The sequence below is a fragment of the Catharus ustulatus genome, chromosome 2 (genome assembly GCF_009819885.2).
Source record: "Catharus ustulatus isolate bCatUst1 chromosome 2, bCatUst1.pri.v2, whole genome shotgun sequence".
NCBI lineage: Eukaryota > Metazoa > Chordata > Aves > Passeriformes > Turdidae > Catharus > Catharus ustulatus.
This window is the reverse complement of record NC_046222.1, coordinates 104,813,891-104,841,075: the sequence shown is the minus strand read 5'-3', so window position 1 is coordinate 104,841,075 and position 27,185 is coordinate 104,813,891. Positions and strand designations below refer to the sequence as shown.

General features: G+C 38.1%; 1 protein-coding gene across 6 annotated transcripts in view; it reads left to right on the top strand.

The window, feature by feature from the left end:
* The window catches only part of MID1 (midline 1), a 240,584-nt gene that overhangs the window by 127,562 nt on the left and 85,837 nt on the right, over positions 1-27,185 (top strand). For 5 of the 6 annotated variants that reach the window (XM_033052708.1, XM_033052706.1, XM_033052710.2 and 2 more), the window contains exon 2: positions 14,152-14,867. In XM_033052708.1, coding sequence (XP_032908599.1) covers positions 14,208-14,867 — 660 coding nt within the window. In that variant the 5' untranslated portion in view covers positions 14,152-14,207. Of the gene's footprint in view, positions 1-3,141; positions 3,870-14,151; positions 14,868-27,185 lie in introns of those variants that run through there. The other variant, XM_033052707.1, reaches the window with a different exon arrangement.

The window sequence follows — 27,185 nt, the reverse complement described above, 5'->3', positions numbered from 1 at the left end:
CATAATTATTCAAATATTAATCAAGTATTATACCTTTCTCCTTCAGCAAGGGATAAAGTATTTTAGAATCACATGCTGTTGTTGAAATTATGGTTTTGCCTTTCTCCAAAGAGCCTTAATGGTGGGTCATTTAGAGCATGGCTTATTGGGTCAAATTCAAATGATATTTAAATACAAATGAAGTGAGAGGGAGAAATGGCATACCTGCATACAGTGACCACCAATGTCTTAAGAGTTCCATCAATGAGACTAGAGGAGGTTTATAGCTGAAAGAGCAATTAATATTAAACAACTATAATTAGCACTTAGCATTAATGTGAAACAATTTCATAATAAGAAATAGCTCAAATTGTATCACATGAATCTCTCTTAGTGACATGATACTTCTTAATTTTTCCATAAAGCTGGACTGCCTTTTTTACTTTTATGTTCTTGTTATTCAAAGAGAATTGCAAGGTGCAAATGCTGACACTAAGGGAGGAGCATCTGTATTTTCTCCACTTCCTTCACTTGGAATGAGCAGAGGATGTGGCCAGTCAGAAATGTACTGAAGGTATTTGCCTGGAGCAAGAAAACCCTGCATCTCAGATATGCTGATAAGGACAGCAATGAGGCTGCTCTCACTCTGGCCCTGTTCAGGAAAATGTGAGTTGCTAATGTCATTTGGATCAGCCCCTCTGTGCTGACTGACCATATGGCAAGAGAAGAAAGACTGGGGAGATCCTATTTTTAACCAATCCACTGTTGTTGGTTTTTCTTCGTCATAGAATCCTATGATTAGCTGTATGGAACAAGTAATTTATGTGATTGTGCTTGCCTGTGGAAAAGTTTAAGACTGCAGACATTAACATACTTGTTCCCTTTGTTAATATTACAGTTTCAGTATGATCCATTATACTACACTATGGCACCTGCTTTCTGAGGACAGTGGACTGATTGTTTGGAATAAGAGCCCAGCAGCAGCACCTATCAATCTAAAGATGTATGTTCCCTGTCCATCAAAATAAGACAAAAAGTAGTGGCTGCACAGCAAGTAGACACAGTTTGGAGACTCTGGCATCAGAAATACATAATTTTAGAACCCACACATGATGAAAGACTGATTTTACAGAGGGTCAATAGATGGATTTCATTAAGTCTCTGAACCTTAAGCTGTATTAATTTAGATACAGTAACTTATCTCTCTAGCATATATTAGCTCAGAGTCATAGACTGATTTTTTTCCACATCCTGTTTGAACTAGGGACCTTGCCAGTTGATATCTAGTGAATCTTTTGATGTAGTTTCAGAAATCACTGTCACAAGTTATCAATTTCTTTTCACTGCTGTAACTTACTGCAACCATACACACCTTAAGCAATCATATTTTGGTAGTTTATACCATGCAAACAAACACACGAGCACTTAAATCAGCACCTAAATCTACTGATTCTGTGATGGTGGTAAGTTCCAGCAGAAAGGAACTGTTGGTAGCTGAAATATCTTTTGCTTCCTTTGCAAAATTCACCAAAGCTCTTGGTGGGTATCATAAGAACACAAATGCACAGCTGTGTTGGCTCTGAGCACCAGAGATGCTATCTTGTTAAACTGTGGTAATTTGTTTATATTCAGTCATGTATCTCAGACCTTCTGCTATATGAGAATCCAGATTCATGTCTAAAGACACCTCTATTGAGGTTTTCATGAATTTCAATAGATGTTGAAGAGGAGGAAGGCTAGAAGACATCTACTTTATAGTTCACACTGGAGTTCAAAAGTGGAAGAAGGGAGATTAGTGTGGCAGAGGATATTTGTTAAATGACTTCATTATCTTCATTTATCTTAATGATAAACAAGCTGGCATCACAAGTGACACAAATACAACTTTGAGGTCATGGGTTTGAACTCATAATTATTCATTTGCATACATGTATATGTGCATACATGTGCATAAGAACATGTGAAAAGTATTCTGAAGCCTTTGCTGACAAAACATCACATAGAGATGCTCGGCTCTAATTATGAAATCTCCCTCAGTGTTGTCTGTTGTAACACATGAAGTGTTACCCTCGAACTGAAGTAAAAGTCATTCAGGAATTAAGGCGCATGTATCAGCAAAATTAAGATTATTGGAATTGGTATCACTTTTATGATTGCTATCACTTCTATGATTGACTAAGATTTAAATATTAAAAAAATGTTTGTTCCTTGAAACTGCTTCAGACTGTGGCTGGTTGTCTGCAAGCCAAGGGCATGAAAAGGAAGATTAAATATAATGTGGACAAAGACAGCAGCAGGACAGCATCTGATAATCATGGAATCAAGAATCATTTGGGCTGGTTGACCACAAATGCATCTGGATGAGTATAAGCCAGCATGGCTGGACAGACAGTCCAAAGAAAAACTGCATGATGCTGTTTAATGAAAGATCAAGGACAGGATATGTGTTGAGGAATCTAAAATTCCTCTGTCTAGGACTTGGGCTGTGGCTCCTACTGGGCTGCTTTAACTTGACTGTAGGTTATCCATGGGCACTTAATATCACGGAAAAGGGTTCTAATAATCGCAATCCCTCTGCACATCTGTCTTGCTTTCTGCATGCTCAGTTTGCCTGATAGAAGCTGCTATTCCACATGCAAGTCAACAGACCTTGCCAGCAAAAAGCTTTAAAAACCTTATGAAGAACACGCATTTGTATGAGGTCTCTGGTCTATTGTTTCAAGGAAATGAAATGAATAGTAAATTAAATAATCACAACAGTTGTTTATTGCTTCAAAAGAACAAAGTGCAGGCTCTTCTATGGAAGAAAAACCTAGGACAAGTGTGGATTTGCAATCTTATGCTCAAATGTCTGAGGTATGTTTTGTTTCACTTTGTTGTGTTACCATTGTATGAAAGAGGGCATTGCAACATGAAAAACGGAGAACACAAGGAAGCAATTCTTTCCTGCTGTTTCCACTTTGTGTGATTTTTTAACACCTTTGTTGGCGACCAAATGTCTGGTGTGACTCAGTCAGGATTCCTCCCGGGCACTTTGGTAAAGCATTTGCAGTTTCCTGTTGCAGTTTGCTCCTTACATACAAGTTAAGGTAAAATTAAAAAAAAAAAAAAAAAAAAAAAGAAATAAATGAAGCAACTGCTATCATCTTGTGTTTCACCTTGCGAATCTCAAACAATAGGGTCTCTGTGGTGTTTGTACGAAGAGAAATCTTTCACACAGATGCTGTACTCTCTCAAATTGTCCCCACTTTTGGCAAACTCCTGCTAGACTTTGCATGGTTATATTTTTGAACAGTATTTGGAGAAAACAGTCAAAAATAAGTGATCATTTGCCACAAGTCGTGCAGAGCTCTGCCATTCTGGAGAGCGGAAAATGTGGAAGTGTTCTTTTTGAGCATGGCAGGCTTGGCCAGTCCAAGCCATCCTGTTACAGGGCTGGGTGCTGCTGCCAGCCCACTCTGGGCTAATTGTCCCAGGGCTGAGCTCAGCTCACCCAAGCCATGGGTGAGCATGGTGCCACCTCAGCCCTTGGTGGCCTGCTGGGATGCTGTGCACCAAGCTCCATGTCCTCCTGCCTTCACCCCAGCAGGGCTGGCCCTGGGGAGGAACAGGAGGGTTTTGCTGTGTTTTGCTGTGGGTGCAGCACGAAGGGCTGGCTGCAGGAGCACGGATCCTGGCGGAGGCGGTGAGGTGGAGCGGGTTTTCCTGCAATTGTAGGGGACATTTTCCTGTTGTGTTTCAGCCACGACTGTCTTGCAGTTGCAGACGCAGCCATCGCTGCCACAGGATTGCTGGGGCAGTGGTAGGGGCTGCTGTGGTGGCTGAAGGGTCAGCGTGGTCCTGTCTCCGCAGCAATGTTTCCCACGGAAGATGTAGGGCGGGATCCAGCGGTGGGTATGCGGCTGGGTGGCTTGGTGCGAGTGGAGCAGAGGCATTTGTGTTGGCTTGTCATTGCGAGTAATTTAGGAAGTATTTTATAATGTGTTTAGCAGTCGTAGGGAGGAGTTGAGGTTTGCTCTGTTGCTGTGATGAATTATCTTTTTGGTACTGGAAAGTCTGGAAAAAATGGAGCATTTTTCATCTTGTGTTTTCAAACAAGGACTTATTGTCTTGTTAGTTGTCATAAAACCAGTTAGAGAGATAAAGGGGCATTAGCATCTGTATAGTGTTAACAACATCTGGTACGTTATAATTCTGTTTTTAAAATAACAGATGAAGGCTGAGATACATGTTTACATCAGAAAAAAATTTAAGAATATAATCATTCCCTGAAACCTGCTTCATTCCTTGTGCAAAGTCTTTCAAATTCCATTTATCTATTTGTAAATTATGAAGTTACATAACCTAAAGCAGTGACATGCTTTAAGTATGATGGCTGAGGGGTGATGTTTCTTCAAAGGATGTGCATTTGGTACTGGTATGCTCAGACTGATGGTCACTATGGTTTTTTGTATGCAAGTTCTACATCCACAAAAGTCCACAAAAGCAGCATACATTAAGGAGAATCTACAGCATGTATAGCTCATAGGTACAGAATCATCGTGTGATTTTCCCAGTAAAATATTTAAAGAAAACCTGTTGTCTGAGGATGACATTAGTGATGTTTGAAAGTAGGTTTTTACAAAGCTGCTGGAAGAAAAAGAGGGAAGCTGTGCAGATGCATACCAGCAACTCTTTCTCAAGTGCTACTCTAGTTATTACATTAACACTGACCTGCTTGCCAAGTGACAGGAAATGTACAATTTGTTCTATTTTTTTTTTTAGATAATCTGTGAGGCTTTTTATGTCATTGATGAAGAACATCTAAATAATTAAGAGATTTTCTTTTTCCATTCTCTCTACTAAAAGCTCCTAGCTGTTTTGAGTGATACTGAGAACCTTTTATTTGAGAGGCCTATTGGTGGTATTGATACAGTAATTCAGTAGCAGAACTATCCAAATCCAGAAAAATCCCTGCTCAGTGGTGTCAGCTAGAAAGAGGTTGCTCTGAGATCATTCTCCTGCAACTCATCTCAGTTTTCTGTCTCCTGGTGGATTTTTAACTACAGAACAATAGAAATTAAGGATATTTGAAGATATTTATTGGAAGCAAATTTGGCTAAACAAATGACTGTCGAGTACATAAGAACAAAAAATAATAGATTTAGATTCTCTGTTTTCTCTTTTTAAAGCTCAAGGACACTGGAAAGAGTTACTTGTTAGTTAATGTAGTCTTAATTTTTTAGATTCTTAAGTTCCTGTCATACCTGGAATAAGTAAACATATCTAGAAAGCACAGATCACTTAATACCAAAGATAATCTCAAATGGTTTAAATCAGTTGGCCTTAAACATGGCCATTTTTTCAATTGATTTCCAAGGGACCCTATAGAGACCCATTCAGATGAAAGCCACCCTTGCATTTATGAACCACCATGCAGCAAGAGAGAAGGATTTCATTCTCATATTGTTTCTCTGAGTTTTACTACCAGGTACTTGCAGATTTCTGTTCTGGTCTACTGAGCTGAAGAATGCTCCTAAAAATCATTCTGCTAACAGTGAACAGGAGCCTGGCACCCCCAGCTGTGGTGGCAGAAATGCTCCCGTGGTGGCCCCAGTGACACCAGTAATACAGGAAATGTCCCCACTCCTCTCAAGCAGGACTCAGGGTCTGGCCGGGCCTGTGCAAAGATTCTCCTTCCTCCTGCTGATTATTGTTGTTGTTGTTATTATTATTATTATCTCAGGCCCAGGAAGCCTGAGTGAGTGTTCTTCCACTGATGACAGGTTTCTGTCAGGGGTCTAAAACAGATAACCTTCAGAGCACAGATATAATTTGTTCCTTATCTCGTATCTTCCCGCAGTTTACAGCTAATTTCCCCTTCTATGACCTGATTAAAATCTTGATTTTTAAGTACACCATTGATCTTAGGGAGTTCAGTGTACTGAGAGTACAGCAGGAATAAATTAGGAGCTCTTCAGTGTTAGACAGTAGGGTTGGGGTTTTTTGCAATAGCCAGAATCTCTTTATAGTCTTTGTAAATCTGCAGAGTAGAACTCTGAGAAAACGTGTTCATTCCTTTAAAAAAAACCCAAAGCTTTTATAGGCTCTTTTGAGGATAGCATATGAGAACCAGGGACAGGACAGTGAGAGGTTAACACTGTGTATTTTGTAATGTGATTATAATACAAGGAGCAAGATGTAAAAATACATCTTGCAGGTAGTTTAAATTCAGAGCTCCTGTGGTGGTTGAGGTCACACTTCATACCTGTACCAGCTCCTGGGACATTTATTGCCATTATTTTAAATACTCCTTTGATAAGAAACTAGAGCCTAGTATTCCTCCATGAGAAATTAAAATGTCATTATCTAGGTGAAGATGACTGAGAATTTTAGTGCCCATGATTACCTTTACTTAGGCTGTGGAGGAATTCACTGAACAACTTGGTGGGAAGAGAATGCATTAATTTCTTTCTGCTGCCCGAAGACCTCTGAAAACTCTCAGTAGCTGAATGGCTCCAGAATTTCCAAGCTGCACTAACATATCTGAGTGTGACCCTTTGTGACCAAAAGGGATGTGTTTGAACACACAGTGTCGGAGTATTTCTGTTGCTGTATCATCCGTGTTAAAAATCAGGGTGTACTGTGTCACCTAAGACACTACATAAGCTGGGGGAAATGGGGGAGATTTCCAGCTCTACCCTGCAACCAAAGCTGTATGAAAACTGGTGGGTTTGGGTAGGTAACATTGTTTTACCTTCCTTTCGTTATGGAGCGGTATGTATATCAAGGAAGTTCTTAGCTTGAAATGAGTGAGGCAAAAAGGAATGGTGTGGTACACAGCAATTTGTCCCCTTTGGTAAGTTTTTGAGGTTGCCCCAGTTGTTTTCCTTGCTGCCATTATCAGACCAAGATGTGAACTTGATATTTGTCCTATATAGCTATGGCATACCCCAGAATAAATACAATTTTCTCAAATGAAGAGTGCAAATTTAGTTGAGGAGGTTTTTGGAACACACCCTCAACCATAAATTTAATTTGAGGTCAGTGCTGATTCACATGTGCTAAAGATTAAACAATTCTTTACTTTCCTTCCCCTGAAGAATTTTGAGGAAATATTAAATCTTGTATCTAAAGAATGTAAAGCTACAGGAGTTGCAAAAAACATGAAAAATAAAGACCAAAAAGCAAAAAAAAAAAAAAAAAACAAAAAAAAAAAAAAAAAAGCATTCCAAGTGCATAGTTGTATAGGTTTAAGTGCCTGTGTAATTGTATCTAATATATTACTATGTATAATATTAAATCAGCAATTAATTGATTGCTTTGGGATTTACAGGACATGATTTTTTCTAGTCTGTTAGTTTTTGAGCCTTAGTTATTGTTTTATCTCTCTTGAGAAGGAATATGTGATGTTGTGCCAGAAACCTTAATTCTGTGAGATGTTCTTGTCTCACTGAATAACATAACAGGATTCATCTTTTCAAAAATACATTCTCCTACTAGCGTATGTTTCAACCAGAAAGGGATGTTGTCAAGGCTTTATACTGCAAACAGCATGGCAGGTGTGTTTTTGCTGTATTGATATCATTTAAATGTTGCAAACAACTATCTCAACATTACAGAAACACTGCATGTAACTTCTAGACAAGGCAGATGATCATTCTTCTGTCAATGAAAATGTATGAATAGGATGAACCAGTAATTTTCTTTCATGCTGATCATTTGTTTTTGCATATGGGGAGCTGTTGAACAGTCACTTTCCTTTGAATATTTATTAATTCTCACTGCTTTGATAAAAGCCAGTGGGAAAACAAGTATTTGCTTGCTTCAGGGTGTGTGCAGCTTGCTTTCTTTACTGCTATAGAAGTTTCCATTAAACATTTCTAAAAAAATCTGATGTTGGATTATTAGTTCTTTTTGCACTACTCACACAAACTACACCATTTACATGAATGTCTCACTAGCTGTGCTGTTGGCACATTGTTAACATCATGAATACTCACAAGTTTCAGTATCTGTGCTGCAGAAGGTAAAATCTGTGATGGACTCAGGACCACCTGGGCTATGCAGGAGTTCATTGGTTTGATTGCATTTGAAATGTGGATTGAACGCTCTGTGGAACAATCATATTCAGCTGTTGGAAAGAAAAGTTGTTACCCAGATAATTTCGTGTGTACCCTAGAAAACTATAGAAAATAGCAAAAAGAATAGTATTTCCTTCTCTTTTTTTTCACTGTTAACTGAAGAAATTGAAAGCTGAGGGGTTTTTTTATAGCCTGTAGCAGGTTTATCACAAGAACAAAAATTAAAAATTTTACTTTTATTGTGCACTTAACAGAAAAATGTTGTGACTTTGAAAACTACAGCTGCGTATTATGGTAGTAACCTGCTTAAGCATTCCATAGATTATTTAGGAATAGTGCAATTCTCCTTGTACTATAAACCTAGGATACATACATGTATGGACACGCATATGCATGCATAACTCATTGCATTCCATATTTACATACTTATATTTTGTATTAAATTTCTTTTCATATTTGTATAATGGCAGTTTAATACATTTCATTCTCTATCTGAAAAAGTTGCCAAGTGTTTTCAACAATAGTACTTAATCTTCAGGTGTTCAATCTTTAAATTAGCCAGTGGTCTTGAGTCCATCCTGCATATGAGTTTGATGGAGCAGGATTGAAATAGCCTTACTCTGGCAGCCATTCCATAGTAGTCTTAAGCCAGTAAATTGTTAGAAAACCTGACTAGGAAAAATGCTGTTCAAGCCTGCTTAGGCGTATTTTGGCTATAATTCACCAAACCACTGCAAACTGTGAGTGTACCAGAGAGGTTTTCAAGGAATTTTGGAACATGTCACAAGTACAACTCTTCTGTCCCAAGTTACTTAAATGCTTAAAATTCTGGAATGGCCTACAGCTGCTTTCTCCTACCATGGGCCTGAGTACGATGAAATGAAACAGCTTAATTCATGCCATGACCTCCACCTTTTCATGTCCTGAAATTTTGCAGGACGTAATTTTTCACTGCTTTTCCATTCCTGATAGATTCTGTTCTCACCTATCCTGAGGACCAGCTGGAATAGAAGAGCAGGAGACACTGTGTGGCATGCTAAAACATTGCCTGCTAGCTTCATTGTAGTAGCTAGGGATTTATTCAGTGTGGGGAGAATTCTGTGGTGTTTACTGACCAAAAGTGATCTCAATATACTAGAATTTTTGACAATTTAATTTAAAAGTGTAGTTTTATACTTGTGGTGAGTTGACCCTGGCTGGCTGCCAAGTGCCGACTGAAGCTGCTCTGTTACTCCCCTCCTCAGCTGAGCAAGGGAGAATGAGTATAATGAAAGGCTGATGGGTCAAGGTAAGGACACAGAGAGATCACTCACCAGTTACTGTCACAAGCAAAACAGACTCGACTTGAGAAAATTAATTTAACTTTTTACCAATCAAATCAAAATCAGGTAATGAGAAATAAAATACCTTCTGCTCCACCCCTGCTTCCCAGGCTTAATTTCACTTCTGATTTTTCTGCCTTGTTCTCCCTAACAGCAGTGGGAAGTGGGGAATGGGGGTTGCAGTCAGTACATCACACATTGTTTCTGACACTCCCTCCTCAGATGGAGGACTCTTCACACCCTTTACCTGCTCTGGTGTGGGGTCCATCCCATAGGAGACAACAGTTCCTACAAGAACTTTTGCTACATGAATCTTTCCCATAGAGAGCAGTTCTTCACAAACTCTCCAGTGTGGGTCCCTTCCACAATGTGCAGTCCTTCAGGAAAGGCTGTTCCAACATGGGTCCCTCACAGGGTCACACGTCCTGCCAGGACTCTGCTCCAGCATGGGCTTCCCACAGGGTCACAGACTGCCTTTGGTGTTCACCTGTTCTGCTGTGCAGTCTTGCAAGGGCTGCAGGTGGATCTCTGCTGCACCATGAACCTCTGCAGGCTGCAGGGGGACAGCCTGCCTCATCATGGTCTTCACCATGGGTTTGTGGGGAAAAATCCAGGTTGCCAGATATTTATGTCCTGAAACAAGGCAGAAGTGTTCTGTAACTTTATTCATGAACAAAGGGAGAGGACATAGGGAATTTCTCCATGGAGTCTCTCAAATTGTTGGAGGACGCAGCCTCCTTTTCACCCCAGTTTTCCTGGTTACATCACCCTCTCCCTCCCCATTGGCTAACGCACTCGAAAGGTACAGACTTCCCAATTCACCTATTTTATGTTCCCCTTAATATGCACACACAAACACACATACCCTTTGTAAAACATAACTCTATTAAATCTTTGTTCTTCTCAAAGTTCAGAAATTTAGCATGACTTTGGCTGAGCAGGTTTCCATGTCAGTTAGTAACATTTTCTGAAACTTATGGTTTCTCCTGTTACTTCTCTAGCTACAAGTCCCTGGGCCCTACCTAGAAGCAGATTCACACCGTCTATTTGTAAAGACACATTAATCTTATTCCTTTCAGGTTGCAGGGAAATCTGTACCTGGAGCACCTCCTCCCTCTCCTTATTCACTGTCCTTGTTGTCTGCAGAGCTGTTTCTCTCACATACTCCCTTATTCTCTGGCTGCAATTACTTCTCTGCAGTAACTTTTTTTCCCTTTCTAAATCTGTTATCGCAGAAGTTATGCCACTGTTGTTGCTGAACTGTGTCTTGGTAAATGAAGGTGCAATGCCTAAAAAATATGTCGTGTTTGCAAGCAGGGGCACAGAGATTCAAATTCCAGTAGTGTTAGTAGAATCTTGCAATAAACTAGATTGATGTTGGCATTTTATTTAGTGCATTTTTATAATATACTCCATTACTAATCAAGATGTGCCTGGGGAGATATCACAAATTCAGTTACTTACATATATTTTTGTTGTTAATATGTAAATAACATTTTGTTTTGACAATCTCTTTTATCTGCTCTTAAAAGTACCTCTGGGTAGAAAAGTAATATTTGTAATTTCAATGACTTTTTTGGCAATATAATTTTCTGCCAGTAATTCCATATTTCTGCAAATAGGAAGTTGTGTACTTGAAATTCCTTCATTCCTTTCTGTGTCTGGGGGCTATGTGCCTTTCTATTTTTGAGCTAGGTTGAATATGGAATACAACCATATGCATATATAAACAATGCATATTGTTTTTCTGCCTAATCTACCAGTTTTCTGTAGCTATGGATTCTCTACCATTCTCGTGGAAAAAAGAAAAATCCAAACTCCATATGGAACCTTAAGGCAAGGGTCAGTGAGTTTGAAAGATTTTGTAGCTGGATCATCAGCACACTGATCTTTACTTTAGGCACCTACTTAAAAGTGAAAGCAGAATTCCAGTGGATTAGAGTAATCATTTGATTGTCCAGAAAATGCAGCCTGTCTTTGGTGAGGGGCTCTCAAAGGATTCATTATTCAGTTGTAGATGTGGTGTGTTTTGACTTATTTGCAACTGCAAAAGAAAACGGGAAAATGTAATTTTTTTTTTGGTTTCTATCAGTGTGCTCAGCTTTGTTTACCTTGGAAGATAGGCTCTTATTCCAAGACGTTTACAGTCTGAGATCAGATTTTGGCACTCTTGCTCATACTGAATAGCATTAGTTAGGGCTCAGCTGCTGCTCATTCAGGTCAGATAGATTAGAGTTAGTCATCAATTGAGGTGGTGGTATTTGTGTAGAGCCCCGATGGTGATTCAAACATCTTTCTGTGAGGCAGTGATGCAAATGTTTTACTGCTGCTTCTAGCTGTTTATCTATACTTCTCTTTTATATGAGTACCATAAAAAAAGCTTTTGCTTAAAAAAAGTGCTTTAAGAAAGAAACAGAATGAATGAACCTGTTTGGCACGTGGAGGAGCAGAAGGAATTTTGTACAGAAAGATTAACATAGAAAAAAGCCCTGTATTCTGAACATAGTCCTAAGAAACAAACCTTAAAGGCTGGCAGGTTTTCACAGGGCTGCCAATAGATGAGCAATGATTAGTTTGTCTTTTTAAACATTGTCTCCTGCCAAACCCAAATCCCCTTCTCCCTTTTCCAGTGCAGCATAAGGATAAGGGGATGATGAGGCAGACAGTTGTGGTGTGGAAGGGATTCAAACAACATGAATGAGATTTTGATCTTCTGGGACTTCTGTGAGACAGAGAGTGAAGAGGAGGAAAGACAAACTGGTCTTCATTTACAGAAAAGGCTTTAATCTCTTCTGTGCTGTATGGCTATGGCTGAGAGGGGAGTTGTCTTCCTGCTTATATTAAATTTCCAGACATTTAATTTTGACCAGATGCTCCATGCAATTATGCCAGCTGATGGATAGCTATAAATGAATTAGTCTTTGGCAAACTGAACTTAATTTCAAACAAGTTCAGCATCATGGAAGATACAGGAAAGCAAATTTTGTGATGGGGTCAGTGCATTTTTTAAATGCTCAGATCTCTTGGCAGAATAAAAGAATGTATTAGCGCAAAGAGGCAAAGTATCCTCATTTCTAGGCATACCTCTGGAACAGGCGCCTTGCTGCTCTTCCCATACAGCAAGGAGGACCAAATACCAATGGTGAAGTCTGAACCTTGCCTCTGTTTGCTGAACTTTCCTTTCTGCATTGGTTTGTGTTGGGGTTATAGGTAGCATTCCTGTCACTGCCACCACGCTCCCCACACTAATTGTCATGAAGTACAGAAGATTCAAGCGCGCTTGGTTCCCAAGGCTGCTAATGAGCCCTAAGCTTTTCTCACCCTTAATGAATCAAGGTTTGTTTGTGGGGGATTCTTGTCCTTCTGTCTTTTTCCCTGGCCAGGGGAGGAGTCAAGAGTTCACACAACTGAACAATGACTTTACAGTGTAAAGACGATGCAGCTGTGCCATCTGAAGCCGTCCTCAGTTATGAGCAACAAAGCTTAAATAGATTGTACTGTGAAGAGGTATAGCTCTGTGAGTGTGAAGCATAGCTTTTGCTTCTGCTTCACTGACCTGTCTGCTTGCGGCAGTGACGGGCCCTTGACGGGAGCTTAGGCAGGGAGAGTCGTGCAGGGCGACTCTTTCAAAACCATTCTCTGTAACACTGAACGCAGGAAAAGAAGCAAAATGAAGTTTCAGTTGGTCTCTGATGGGGGTGTACTGCTGCTTTCTCCAGAAAATCCCATGCCCTCCATTCAAAAATCATTGATTCTAGTCCAAATCCACTTCGGGGCTTTAATAAGGTCACTAAAACAAGCCATAGTTTGTATGTTTTAGCAATGGCAATACAAAAGTGGGTACTTACACAAACTCCTCCTAGGCAAATGACACACTTCACTGTCTCACTACATTTTACTAGCTTACTGTCTCGAGGCTTTTCTTATATTAGAGATTGGGATCATCACTAATTTGGGATAAGCTACTGTTTGGCATCTACCTAATTTATCTTCATTTAGGCTTTTTAGTCATGACACTGTGTGCTCCCACAGCTATACAGCTATATTAATTTTACTACAAACATGTATGTGATATATTTTTGGCATATGTAACAGGTATGTATGCACAAAAATATAGGTGCACATAAATGCAGTTATATGTGTTCTTGAAATACATAGGAATATATTAGTATATAATACATATTGTACATATATGTAGGATATCACATGCTAGAAACATTATTCTTTGTGTTCATATCGACATATATATATTTACACAAATAAACACAGACACCTACTCTAAATGCTGTGCTATTGCTATAGTAGCAAGTGCAAATTTCAATCTGATAAAATAACTCTTAATGCTAATAGAGATTTTAAGTTTATCAGTTATAATATTCTGGACTAATCCTTGCACAATGCCATACAAAGTTGAAGGATTCTTTTTTAAGTTTTACTAATAGATGAGTGAAGTCAAAAGCAGCATTTGCAAAAGAAATTTAATTTTACTGTAATAGGCTGTTTGAAGTTCATAATTTTGAGTTTTAATAATGCACAGAAGCATCTGCTGTTTTCCTTGATCGTGTGAAAGAGAGAAATAAATTAAGAACGTTTGGATTTTTTCATTCTTAAGTGAACAGAGAGGGGGGAAATAAAACGGTTTAAATACCTCGATGTGTGTTCAAAACTTTTGATTGCTCTCCTGCCTGGCATGGTGGGTTGATAGACCAGTGGCGAAAGCTGACAACCCCCCATGGCTGACCCCTCATGTTTTCTCTTGCCTAATCGAATTTTACATGTGTTTCCAGATAGCTGATCAGCTTCCCTGGATTTCGCTGACACCACAGGAAAGCTTTGCCTGAAGATGGAAACACTGGAGTCAGAACTGACCTGCCCTATCTGTCTGGAGCTGTTTGAAGACCCGCTGCTGCTGCCTTGCGCTCACAGCCTCTGCTTCAACTGCGCGCACCGCATCCTGGTCTCCCACTGCGCCACCAACGAGCCAGTGGAGTCTATCACCGCCTTCCAGTGCCCGACCTGCCGCTATGTCATCACCCTCAGCCAGCGCGGTCTAGACGGGCTCAAGCGCAACGTCACCCTGCAGAACATCATCGACAGGTTTCAGAAAGCCTCGGTCAGTGGGCCCAATTCCCCCAGCGAGACCCGCCGGGAGCGGGCGTTCGATAACAACAGCATGTCGTCCTGCGAGAAGGTGCTCTGCCAGTTCTGCGACCAGGACCCTGCCCAGGAGGCGGTGAAAACCTGCGTTACCTGCGAGGTGTCCTACTGCGAGGAGTGCCTGAAAGCCACTCACCCCAATAAGAAGCCATTCACCGGCCACCGTCTCATCGAGCCTATCCCGGACTCTCACATCAGGGGATTAATGTGCTTGGAGCATGAGGATGAGAAAGTTAACATGTACTGTGTGACTGATGACCAGTTAATCTGTGCCTTGTGTAAACTGGTCGGGCGACACCGTGACCATCAGGTGGCAGCTTTAAGTGACCGCTATGACAAGCTAAAGGTCAGTGTTACCTATCAGGTTTTTTAGCCAAGCAGCGTGTGGTTGGGAAGGAAAATACCCTTTGGTTGCATGCTAAAGTCCTCATTCCGGCAGTGGCTGGGAAAGGCAGATGTGCGATCTCTGTGTGTGTATTTGCTCACTGTGTACAAGGTACCAGATTTTACTTAAGAAAAAAAATTCCTCACTTGTGTTGGGTTTCTCTAAAGCTATTATAAGTAATATGCAGCATAAGGTACTGTTTAAGTGAATTTTCTAATCTGCCTGCAGCTGGGAAGGTTTAGCGCTGACTACACATACACAGACACTGAGTGAAATGTCATGCATTCTTTGCATATGCTTTGCTGTTGATCATTTTTCATTAGATTGCTTTCCTTGTGAAAAGCCCTTCACATCACCACTAACAGGAGATGCATTTATCTGTGCCGGCTTCAGGGATGCCAGCTGCCCATCCAGCCAGGGAAGCCGAATGCCGGCTCTGCTCTTCCCGCGCTGCCTCCCACCAGGCTCGAAGGCAGTGCAATCCTAGCAACAAAGCCAAAATTGTTTCTGATCTTGCAGCATTCCCACGTTTCAGCAAGCTTCTGGCACATCTCCTGCCAGGTAGCTCAGAGGCTCCCACAGCCTGGCCCGTGCAGGACACCCTGGGGGAGGTGGCAGTGGGCAGGGAGGTCTCAGGGTGCTCTGGAGGCTCTCCAGGCTGCCAGCAGAGGCAGAGCTCCTGCAGAACACTGAGGCCAAGGCAGGTGTCCTCACACACACCTGGGTGAACATTTCTCTCATGCTGACTTCTCTGCTGCTGCAGAGCCAAGGCAGGAATTAGGCACTCCACACTTTCCTCCACCCACTCCCTCCGGATGGTCTGCATGCCTGTGTGCAGCTGTGGGGCCAGTTTTCAAACATGGACTGCAATCCAGAAATCACAAACATGGAGAGCAAGTTTGTCTGCCAGTCTTCCCACACAGAATTTTGAACGTGGAAAAGAAACTGAATTATAGGTTAAACTAACTTAAATGCTTTCAGACTAAAGCGTGTGGCTGCACTCATATCTTTAATAACTTTAGGTGCTCACTTGTGAAATCTGCAGATGCATCTGTGCAGGTTTTGAGCCTCTGTGCTATGCAACACATATCATATTCCATGATTGTATAAACATAAGACACTTTACCTGGATCTGATAACTTCCTTTCATCTCTTAAAGATATTTCTTGTTTACTATGTTTACTAAAGAGTTGTTATTTTTGTGCTTTTTCTTTTCCCCCTGAACTAATTTGTTATTTAATAGTTTTGTCGTTGATAACATCAGCATGGACCATAAAGGTGAATAGCTGCCTGGATTTACTGTGCTTTTTATTAATCCAGGGGCTTTACATCCTTAACACGTGCTACTATTTAGTAGCATAACAATCTATTGATTACCAACTTTATATAGTAGGAATATGCTACTTAACATGAAAGACTTTCAACATTAAATACTGGATAAGTGTACTTTTGATGATGTAAAAAAAAGTAGTAAATATTTCTTGTGTTGATGCACATTGATAATGCAAGTCTTGAAAGAGGACTTTAAAAGGCCTACCTTCTCCCTTGTGATCAATTATGACTCAATACTGTTGATAGGAAGAAAATGAGCGTATTTTTTCATGATCTGTGTCTTTTCTGTGGAAAGATGACTAAGCAAGCTCTGAAGGTGTATCTCAAATAACATTCACACTGGATGTCACCCAGTTTAGCTAACCTAAAAGTGAGGCAACTAAAGTTCTAAGCCTACTGAAGTTGACACCAGCCAATTTGAAGACTAATTAATGGTTAGTGTGGACTTGAGCCAAATAACTCTTGCCTCAGAATGACAACTCCTAGCATTATTTATATGATTTGCATTATTTTTTTTGAGATGTATAATTTATTTGTACCCAAAATGTATAAAAGACCTTTACACTCATAATTATTAGTCTATGTGAAATCCTGTTCATATCATCTTAGTCATGAAGCAGCCTATTTCATGTTGCTAGTGCCAATGATGGCATCAGTCATGCCAATTATGCCACATATATGACACATTTATGCTCTGGTCCAGGAACATTACCCCAGGTGGTTTCCATGCAGATCCAGCATCCGTTCTCTGTTCACAAGAAGGTAATCTGAAAGTAATATCTCCCCATTCCTCATTACCTCTCCCATCACAGCAATTAGGTCTGGTTTACAAATCAGTCTTAGAAAATAAGATTTTCAGTTCTGTAGGTTGGCATTTATCCCTCAGAAGTAAATGAACAATACCAGTTCTACCAGCATTTTGTAGCTGATGGTCAAAAATTTCAAGTCCATTTTCACATTCATGTCTCTTCCTTCTCCTTCCTTAAAGGTGATAAGACCTCCTGTATCACTGGTGTTTCTATAACATTATATTAGGCATGAGATTGCAGATGGTCTTTATTAACTTAGAGGTAATATGCACACATCACTAGCAAATTAAATGCTGACAGGATTAGAAAATCCCCACAAGTGGAAACTGGTTGTTACTTGCTATACTGCTGCTGGATTTTTAGTATACATGGGGTTGGATACATAGGCTACTCCAAAAATTCTGAAAGAATGAGATAGCCAATAGTGGATCAGTTAAAACATGTGTGGTTAGTGTTATCTCTCAAAAAGAAAAGCTAAACCACTTAAGGTGATTATTTTGATTTTTTCTTTTTAAATCAACACACTATTGTACTAACAACAGCAACTGGTGCTGTTCTGGGTTTTAAGCTATGCTAATTGCTTACGTTTTCTTGAAGTGGTATTGCTTGGGGTTTAAACAATATCTCACCCCTCATCAAGCATAAGACAAAAGATGCCATTACAATCTAGCTCCTTTTGTGGCAAAAATGAAATCCTTAATTAGGAGTTCTGTACACTTGTTCAACAGAGACATCTACACTGAATTGTGTTCAACAGTGAGTGTAACAACAATTGTGGACATCTCAAAATGAGAAAGTGCTTTCCTTTGGCAACTATATTTTCATCCCTGAGAGGTAATTCTATTTCTCAACTAGTACTGGGGCATTTGTGTTTCTTCAGGGGCAATCCTTTCTTGCTTAGCTACCCAACCATGATGCCACCTTTATGCTCACTGCTGGTTTAGTGTTTATAGATGGGCTTTGTTTTTTGTTTTTCTTTTTAATGTTGATCATAGACAGATGCTTATTAGTCATAGAAAAAGCAATAATCCATGACCAAAACAGAGAACAGAAAATAAACTGGTAATACACTTGATTTATGATGTGGTGATCAAAATTGTGATAAAAATAATTTTTAGCAGCAAAAAGAACCAAGGTTTTTAATATAGAAAGGATTAATACCTATGCTTACTACACCATATTACTTCAAAGAAAATATTTATGGCTACTTTAGATATTGATTCTTCACTTTTTGTCTTGTTGCAATAAAAAGAAAATGACAATTTAAACACTTTTTTTCAGAAAAAAAATAAAAATACAATTGCTTGATAGATATATTTAAACTCATGAACATGAGGAAAAACCCAGTAAATGAGATTTATTTTCAACAATAGAGAATATTTGAGGAGGAACAAACTTTTAAGGTGCGGATGGAAATACATCACTCATTTAATATCAGCAGAGCCATGAAGAAGCTTTTTCAAAAGAGAAAGATGGTAAAACGTATTTTGAAATGGTGTAAAGTTAACATAATGTCATTGAAATTAATTTTTTTACTTGTCTTCATATCTACTTAGAATTTAGCTTCTAACACATATCTTCTTGCCAAAAGATAGTTTGGGCACAATTTTTCTAATGCTTGGTCAAGAAAGATCTTTTACTGGATCAAACTGTTGTAGCTTAGCTTTGGTTCACCATATTTTTGTTTCAAATTTATTAATGCTGAGTTGTTTTGGGCATGGTTATGAAGCAGGGCAGATCTCTGAATAGCACTCAGCAATTGCAGAAACAAAAGGAGCTTCTTGTTTTCTCTGGTTTCCAACTAGTTTTAGTGGTAGAATCCACACAGATCTATTTTTCCTACTCTGTTGATTCCGGTTGCAAGGATTACTTTTTCTATTGTGTGTCAATTCAACTATTCATGAATATTAAAGGCATATTAATTGTTTCCACATAGACAGGAATGAATTCATATTTTCTAAACCTTTGACCCTATAAAGGTAGGAGACTTTGTCAAGTCCACAGCTACCACAAATAGAAAACCAAAAATTAATCTTCTTGCCTGCTATATCCACATTGTCGATTAAAAAACTTTTCGTATTTAAATAACTTTGCAATGATCCCAGAAAAATAAGTGTTGAAGCTTTCCAACAATTCTTATATGGCATTTTTTAAATGTCAGTTTGATAATAAATCAATGTATTGTGATATTATAACAATCCAGAATTTCAAAATATGTATTCCTAGAAATGGTGGGCTTGAAAATCCAGGAACATTGTTTCTGGATTTTCCTAAAAAGGTGTCATGCACATATATGTAAATATATTTCTGTGTGCATCCTATGCCCACATTTGCAGTGCTTGTGTCAGTATATAAAAGCAATACTAATATTGCATAATAGAATATGTTGGTATTTATGACTATGTAGAGTTGTCTAGCATAGAAATATGGGTAATTTTCAGCAATGTCCAATTTAAGGAATATCTAGAATCTTGAATTTGAAGGAACACACATATGCCTGTGTTTTAAGTAAAAATGTGTGTCAGTAAAAGTGTAATCACAGTCAAAAGTTAATCATATATCTACATATAAACTATACATCAATAGATTTATTTGTTATCTATTTTTACAATTCTATGCATATATCCATTTTAGTAGCTGAATATTTTCATATCTAAATTTATAGTTTCTCTGCATACCTTTAACTTTACTAACTTTTTATTTAATGCAAGCTATTTTAATAAAATCCAACTGATATTGCTGCCTTTTTGCTTGTCCTAAAATCCCAACCAGACACAGTTAGGTGATAAAAAGGGGTTACCTTATTAAGGATCTGTAGATCCTTGGGTGCACAACTCGCTAGATGGAAAGCACCAAAGATGCACACGTAGCACAGAGTGCATACAATTTTTATGTGTTTAGCAAATTAGCATAACTGACAAAAATCCCCAATTTGAGACATAAGTGATGAGGTGATTATTCTCTGGATATATCCTTTTCTGAATTCTCCCCACTGTAGATAGGAACTAAACTTTGTTCATGAAAATGTGTCTTGGAGAGCTGGTTTCAACCCTGGCTTCCCAGAGAATCTAACCTTAGACCCCCAGGACTTGGGAGGGGAAATTTATTTTGTGTTTCTGTCTAGTAGATTAGGTAAAGTGCTACCTATGAATACAAGAATTGGCTGCAGAGCTACAAAAATATATGCAAAGAATTTAGAGAATATATAAAAGCAAAAAGGCAAAAATCAATTCAGTATCAATATACAAAGACATAGTATGTCAGTGTAATAGTGATGTGTTATTAAACACTTAGATAAGTGACACTTTCCTTTACATTGTTCTTAACAGACTGAGAGTAGTGCCAGCTCTGCAAGTTTAACATATAGTTAGAACATCATATCCAACCTGGCAAAGTGTAGAACTCATAGATTTCCATTATTATTACATTAGATGCAGCTTGATATCATTATCATATTATTATTAGATTAGATACTGCTTCATAGATATTTCAGTGTATAATTTTTTATGAAATTAAAATGACAAATGGCCACAGTGATTATTATGGAATATTATTTGATATTACTTAATTATTTAATCCAGAAATAGATGCAAAAAAATAACTAACTTGCTATGCATCAGTATTTGCAAAGATCCAAACATACAAAGTTGTCGCATGGAAGAGGGTTGATGTAGGAATAAGCTCTTTTACTGTAACAGTTTTCTATCTATACTTATTTTACTACATTGAAATATAATTATTAAGGCAGTCTTTAGAAAATTCTCTCTTTAGTTCAGTGTTATCTGCATTGATTGTGTCCTCCTTTTGGTATTTCTTTGCAAAGTTTAGAAGGAAGGACAACAGAAAGTATTAATACAGAATACCAAAATTAGTCTTTCATGGGGGAGAGTGTATGTATATGTTTATTTTAGATACATTTTTAAGTTCTTCATGTATATGACTGTGGATAATGAACATTTGACAATAGTTCTAAGTACTATGAGATTAGGGAGTTTTATCTGCCCAAGTTCCCTTAAATAATATAAGCCATAGTTTTTTAAAGCTTAATTTCACAAATTTAATAGTTGGCAAGTCTTTTACATACTACTTATTTCCTTCAATTTTAGTGGAAATGATGGTGTTGAAGGTCTAATCTATTCAGGAAGAACAAAAGAATTAAACAAAATTGTGAATAGTACAGCATTATTATCTTTGTTCTCATGACCCTGGTTTCCAGGGAAGCCAGACTAGAAGTTAAATAAAATATACTATCATACTTTTTCATGGTTCTGATCCAAACTGTTCAGATAAGAGACTTTAAGTCCGTGTTCAAGATCTAAACTGATGTATTATGATGACCTCTTGCCTGACCTTCATTGCTTGTGTGTTTTTAGATAGTACAATGTTTGAATATTGTTGGTGGAATATAATCCACGACAAATACTTCCCTGGAATAAGGATTCATGTGGAAACAGTAAAGTGATAAATGTGAATGTTGAGCAAACAGATGAGTATAAAGACAAACCAGGGGGCACAGGTTAGGAAATGCAGTCTGCCTACCAGAGTAACAAAGATGGTGTTGGTAACAGGAAAAGTAACAAACAAGTAACCGTCAAAAGCAGAATGTTTATGTGTTCTAGCAAAACAGTGCATTTGTTATAACTGATAAATACAATGAGTCAGTAAATTGTTTTAGTGCTTTACCAGGGAATGATAAAGATAGTTGGGGGTGTAAGGTTAAAACCACTCAACATGGACAGTAGGCTAAAGCACACTGTCTTCAGTACCACTGGGAGGTGTGTGAAGAGTCTAAATGTGTATGTCTATACCTAAATATGTATATTATGAATTTATTTTAAAGCATAACCTCATTTGAATGAAAATGTTTTAAAAAATAATACAGCAGCAAATACATTTTCATACAAATATGAAGGTTGTTAATAATAGATTTTGAACAGGAAAAAAACCCACCCCAAAATCTAGATGTAAATCTCTCCCAAAGAAACACTACAGAACACTCATTATTCAGATTTTTTTCAAGATTTAATTTATTACAATAAATTGGTCCATAAAGGGAAACCCAAATTATTTTAACTTTGACCAGTAATGACACACAATTGTGTGTTATTAGGAGCATGAGATGGAGATGGAGAACTAAAGCATTTTAGTTCTCCATCTTATGTTGAATAATTTTCTTTACCTATTTTTCTTTTCTTTTTAACTTCTTCTGATCTTAAAACACACAAATTTAGCAGTGATCCAGTACCCCATATACCCCTTTGAATTTTGGGCTTTACAACTGTACATCTGTTATGTTTTACTTTCACCCTCTTTCTTCAGTAAAATGTACACTTCCTATCAAAACAACAATACTTGCATGTCTCATTAGCACTGGGAACCTAACACAGGGTTTATAAGAAACAGAAATGGTGCCTGATTTGGAAAGCTAATTGTGTTCCCTTTCTCTCCCATCTGTATTTGCCTCTCCCCCAAAACAGTCATCCAGACCCCAGTCTCTCTGGACATCCCTTGACTGTCCAAACAGGAAGGGTTTTCTTTTGCTGGGGGGACATTTTTGCCCTTGAGAGCAAACACCCACATAAAGAACTTGAGGCAAGGGGATTTGTGTCCTTCACAGACTTTCACATCTCATTTATAATGCTGCTCTCAGTATCTATCAAATAGATCTATCAAATCTATTTTCTAGTTGTCTCAAGTCAGTGAAAATTGAAGCAGGAACAAAGAAAAACTTAGTGTGACTACACTGAGTTATTCTTACACATTCTGAAAATATATATTTAAGTAATCCTTGCCCTTTTACACATCAAATGCTTAGCTGAAAGTACATTGTTTTCACCAGTAGAATGCTTAGAATATCTTGGTTAGCTAATAAACATGTGATATATCACTGACTTTCTTGATGGTGCCAGCAGGATTGATTCTTATGATAGCCTTTTCTTTTTTATTTTTTTCAGGCTGGAGTGGAAGTATTAAGTTTTTCATATTTGTCTTTTGTATGGCATATTGGTCTTATGCAATATCTCAGTGTACAAGGGTGAAAGGGGCACATCTACAGGGTTATTTCAGTGCCTCAGAAAAATGTGCTTGTAAGACTGGGCCTTTGAGTTTTGTACCGTACAGATCCCCTCCATTAAAGATGACTAATCCATTTTTCAGTTCCCAGTTGCCAAGACGTGATTCTTTGTAGTAGCTAGAACCGAACTTCAAGAGTTAGAAAATTCAGTGCCTCCCTACTAGCACCTGTGTTTGCACATGAACTGTGACTTCTCCATTAGAGCTCCCTGAAATTCTCACCTCTGAAAATCAGACAGGGTCAGAAAAAGACAAAAGGAATGCGTCCATAGACAGGCATATGGTAGAATTGTTTTTCCCTGTTCAGCTCAATTATGACTATCACACTTCCAGAATTTTTGGGCTATTTATATTTTTATATTTATTACATGAACAAAGTTCTGTCAGTTCAGTTGAAACCAAGAGGGTGTAATGGTTTGGGTTTTTTTCATGCTCACAAACTTTGCATTTCTTGACAATTTAAAATTTCTGTCTAAATGTAGTCTCAGTCTTATTTTTTGAAACTTTGCAATGTTAGCTTCCTTAGACATGCTGGCCATATTAACATAAAGTAGCAATATGATCCTATAATTATATTTTACATCATGAGAGAGATCAAATTCAGCAGAGATTAGAAAAGTAGCTAGAGTGCATGTGGCTAGCTTTTTCCTTTTTTATTTATCTGTCCAATTGGTTGTGATATTCAGAATGGCCTTCCAAACTACCTCAGACCTCTTGTCCACAGCCTTTTAGGGGCCAAGAGAAGAGTGGCTGCAGAAATCAAATGCTGAAAATTTGAAAATCAAGGATAATTTGATGGAATAACATAATATATAAAGTTTCAGATTTACATTTCAGTTTATATGAAAGAGGGGATTTTCAAGAAAAAAGAGAAAGAAAATCTCTGTGGATATTTGTGACTTTTAGACAGTTCTCCTATACTATCATCTCTGCCAACCACATCTGTCAAGTATAGAAATTAATTTACCTATTTTTACTATGGTGATCCCCAAAGACTCAATTAAAACAAAAAGTCCTATAATACAAGGTCTTGTACAAGTACTTGAGATGTACTCCTAGCATCAAAGAATATTCATTCAGCTATTCTTAGAACAAAATGCAACAACAAGTATGAAAGGTACATAGACATTTTATAAGGTCACAGTAATATGAAAGTGAGCTGTTTGCATCATATAATGACCAAGATGAAATGAATGTTTGAAATTATTATTGGCTGGTTTCACTAGTCAGTGGAAGAACTACTATATGATTTCATATAATTATTTTGGTTTTAAATGCAATAGCCTCACCTCCCCTTGTCCTAATTTTGAAAAGTCTGGATTCTTGTGCTCTTCATCTAAGAGAAGAGGTACCACTGCAGTTTCTGGCTCTGTATGTCCTGCCTTGTGTGCCAGTCTAATAAATTACTTCTGATGTTGAAACTGATGTTAGTTACTGCTATAACAGTTGTCTCTCTCTATTGACTGAAATCTACACACCCTAAATTTGAAAAAAAAAAAAATCCAAAATATGAGATAATCTCTTATATCCTATGGAATAAGGATTCTTTTCTATCTTACACGGTTTTCATCTTTAATTTCTTAATGAAATTATGGTTTTGATATCAAATTCTTCTTTGAAGGTTTATTCCAAATAAAAGCAAAATAAAATCATTGTACAATGAGATCTTTAATGTATCAGCTCATTACAATAAATAGCAAAATGCATAGCCTTTTTGATGTAATTACTTCCTAGTGCCATACTGCATTAATCATTTTTTCCACCATTGTTTACTGTAGGCTTACCAGTTGTGGGTGATAAATCACTGGTAATACCAGGACAGATGAAGATGGGAGCATCAGTCTGTTCTTAGGCTGAGTGAAGGAATGGGAGTGAGGGGCTGGGGGGTAAAGCTCTTGCATCCCAGGATTTATATCAGGATGGGATTGTTAATATATGTTTTGTTCAGGGGTATGCCTAAAACACTAAGCACTACATATTTTTTTTGAAATATTGTTTACTGTAATTCTACCAGTAATTCATGCACATTTTGAAGTACTTACTTTGTAGGCATTAAACTTCTGTTTCTGCCTCAGTTAGTAAACACTAACCTATTTGACAAAAATTAACTGGAACATCACTGATAGCATATAGATTTCTTGACACACTCAGAGTATCAGAGTTAGGCAAGGCAATGGCAGATTTGAAGCAGATGAAGAAAAACAAGTGCTTCCCCAGCCAAAATAAACCAGCTTTTCTCTTTTCTTTTGAAATATTCATACACATACAACAAAACATAAGACTTGTCAAGCTCTTCTGTTTACTCCATGCAGATCATGGTGATTGAGATGTCATGCTGTCTATGAATAATAATGTCCATTCAAACTTGTAATGTGTTTGAATATCAGAGACAATTTTTGCATGTAGATCTGGCTGATAGTTAAAATTAACAAAATTAAAATAGAAAACACATTATCTTTGATTAACTACTGGAGAAATAAAAACATCCTGTGAGGAAGTAGAAGAGAAGAAGCTAAGAAGGTTAATATTCCCCTGGTAAGCACCCAGTGCTTTGCTGCCAGACCAGCTGGAACTTCCATAGGTTCCCACACTTCAGTAGCCTTCCCCCTAAAACTCATCTCTGCATTTCTGGAGACTATTCTGAAATGTGAGACTGTGAACCCAAGTTTTGTTATTTTTTTAGGATACTGTCAAACTTTGAAAGAGATTAAAGATGAGCAACTGTTCACAACATGTGTGTCATGTGGTAGAAGCATTAGCAGACTCGTTAAGCTGTAGCTAATGACAGCATGTGCAAATTGTATTTCAAATTAAGACAGCAACATATGGAGATTATAACTCATTCAAACTGAATTTGAGCAATAAGTATCCTAATAATAATTCACTAAAGAGAAGAGATAATTCTGATCAGTATATGAATGAAGGCATCTGAACAGGCATTTAAAATATTTAATTTCTTGTCCAAAGACTTGGAACACATACATGCAAGAAATCCCTTCAAAGGAGTAAGTCAAGTAACTATTAAAATACTGCAAATTACATCTGAATGTAGTTTAAAAAAAAAAAAAGAAAAAAAAACCTTTTAATTTCTCAATCCAAAATAGATGTTTTCAATGCCTTTCCCAATATAACAAACAGGATTATATTCTGTTATCTATAAAAGGGGAAGAATATATGTACAGAGAAGTAAGAGATGGATAGAAGTGAATGCTTGGTAGTGAATGCTCCTGTGTTTTTCCAGTAGTCATGGACCTCCTGGTGACTGTATGGTCATTCTTGCTTCCTCTGTACAGATGGCTGCTGGGGCACTGGGTCATTCCAGGGTGACCCTACCAGTGCTGGGGCTCCCCATTGCACAGGGGAGCTCTTCAGCTTGGCAGGGGTGAGCTGCATTTGCTTTGTGAGTAAGTGTTTGCTGTTGGAAGGCTGGCACTGAGGGTTACCATCCATCTCACTTCAAAATAAAACTCATTTCAGCTACATTGAAAAGTCTGTCATGTGAGAGAGCTCCTGCATTGAGGCCCTTCTTCAGCCCAAGGGTCAATAATGTGCCCACTTACCAAAGGACCCATGAGATGCCTGCTGAGGTCATGTAAACTTTGGGTCAATTTATATGATTATTCAGTCTTTTCTTGCCTGTCCCCCTTAAGTATAAGCAAACATTGATCTTTCCCTTGCCTTTGATTACAACCTTCAACTTCAAAAATAAGCTGAAGCTTGTTGGGGGAATGGGCTTATATTAGCAATACAAAAATGTTTTCACCCTCTTTTGAGCATTTCTTATGATCACTCTTGAGGAAAAACTGACCTTTCCAGTCAAATCCACCAAATAGAGCAGCACCATGAAGCCTTTTTGTGGTTTTCTGCACTTTTTTGCCTCTGCTGAATTAACTTTGTTTTCAGATTTAGTAGACACACACTTCTGAAATTTTGATACACTGAAATTCTCATGCAGGCAGGATGCAATTAATTACTGCAGTTCTTTTGGGGTACGAATATTATCAGAGGAACCTTTTTTACCCCATTAATTTGCTTGATTACTTCCAGTTTTGTTCATATTTGTACT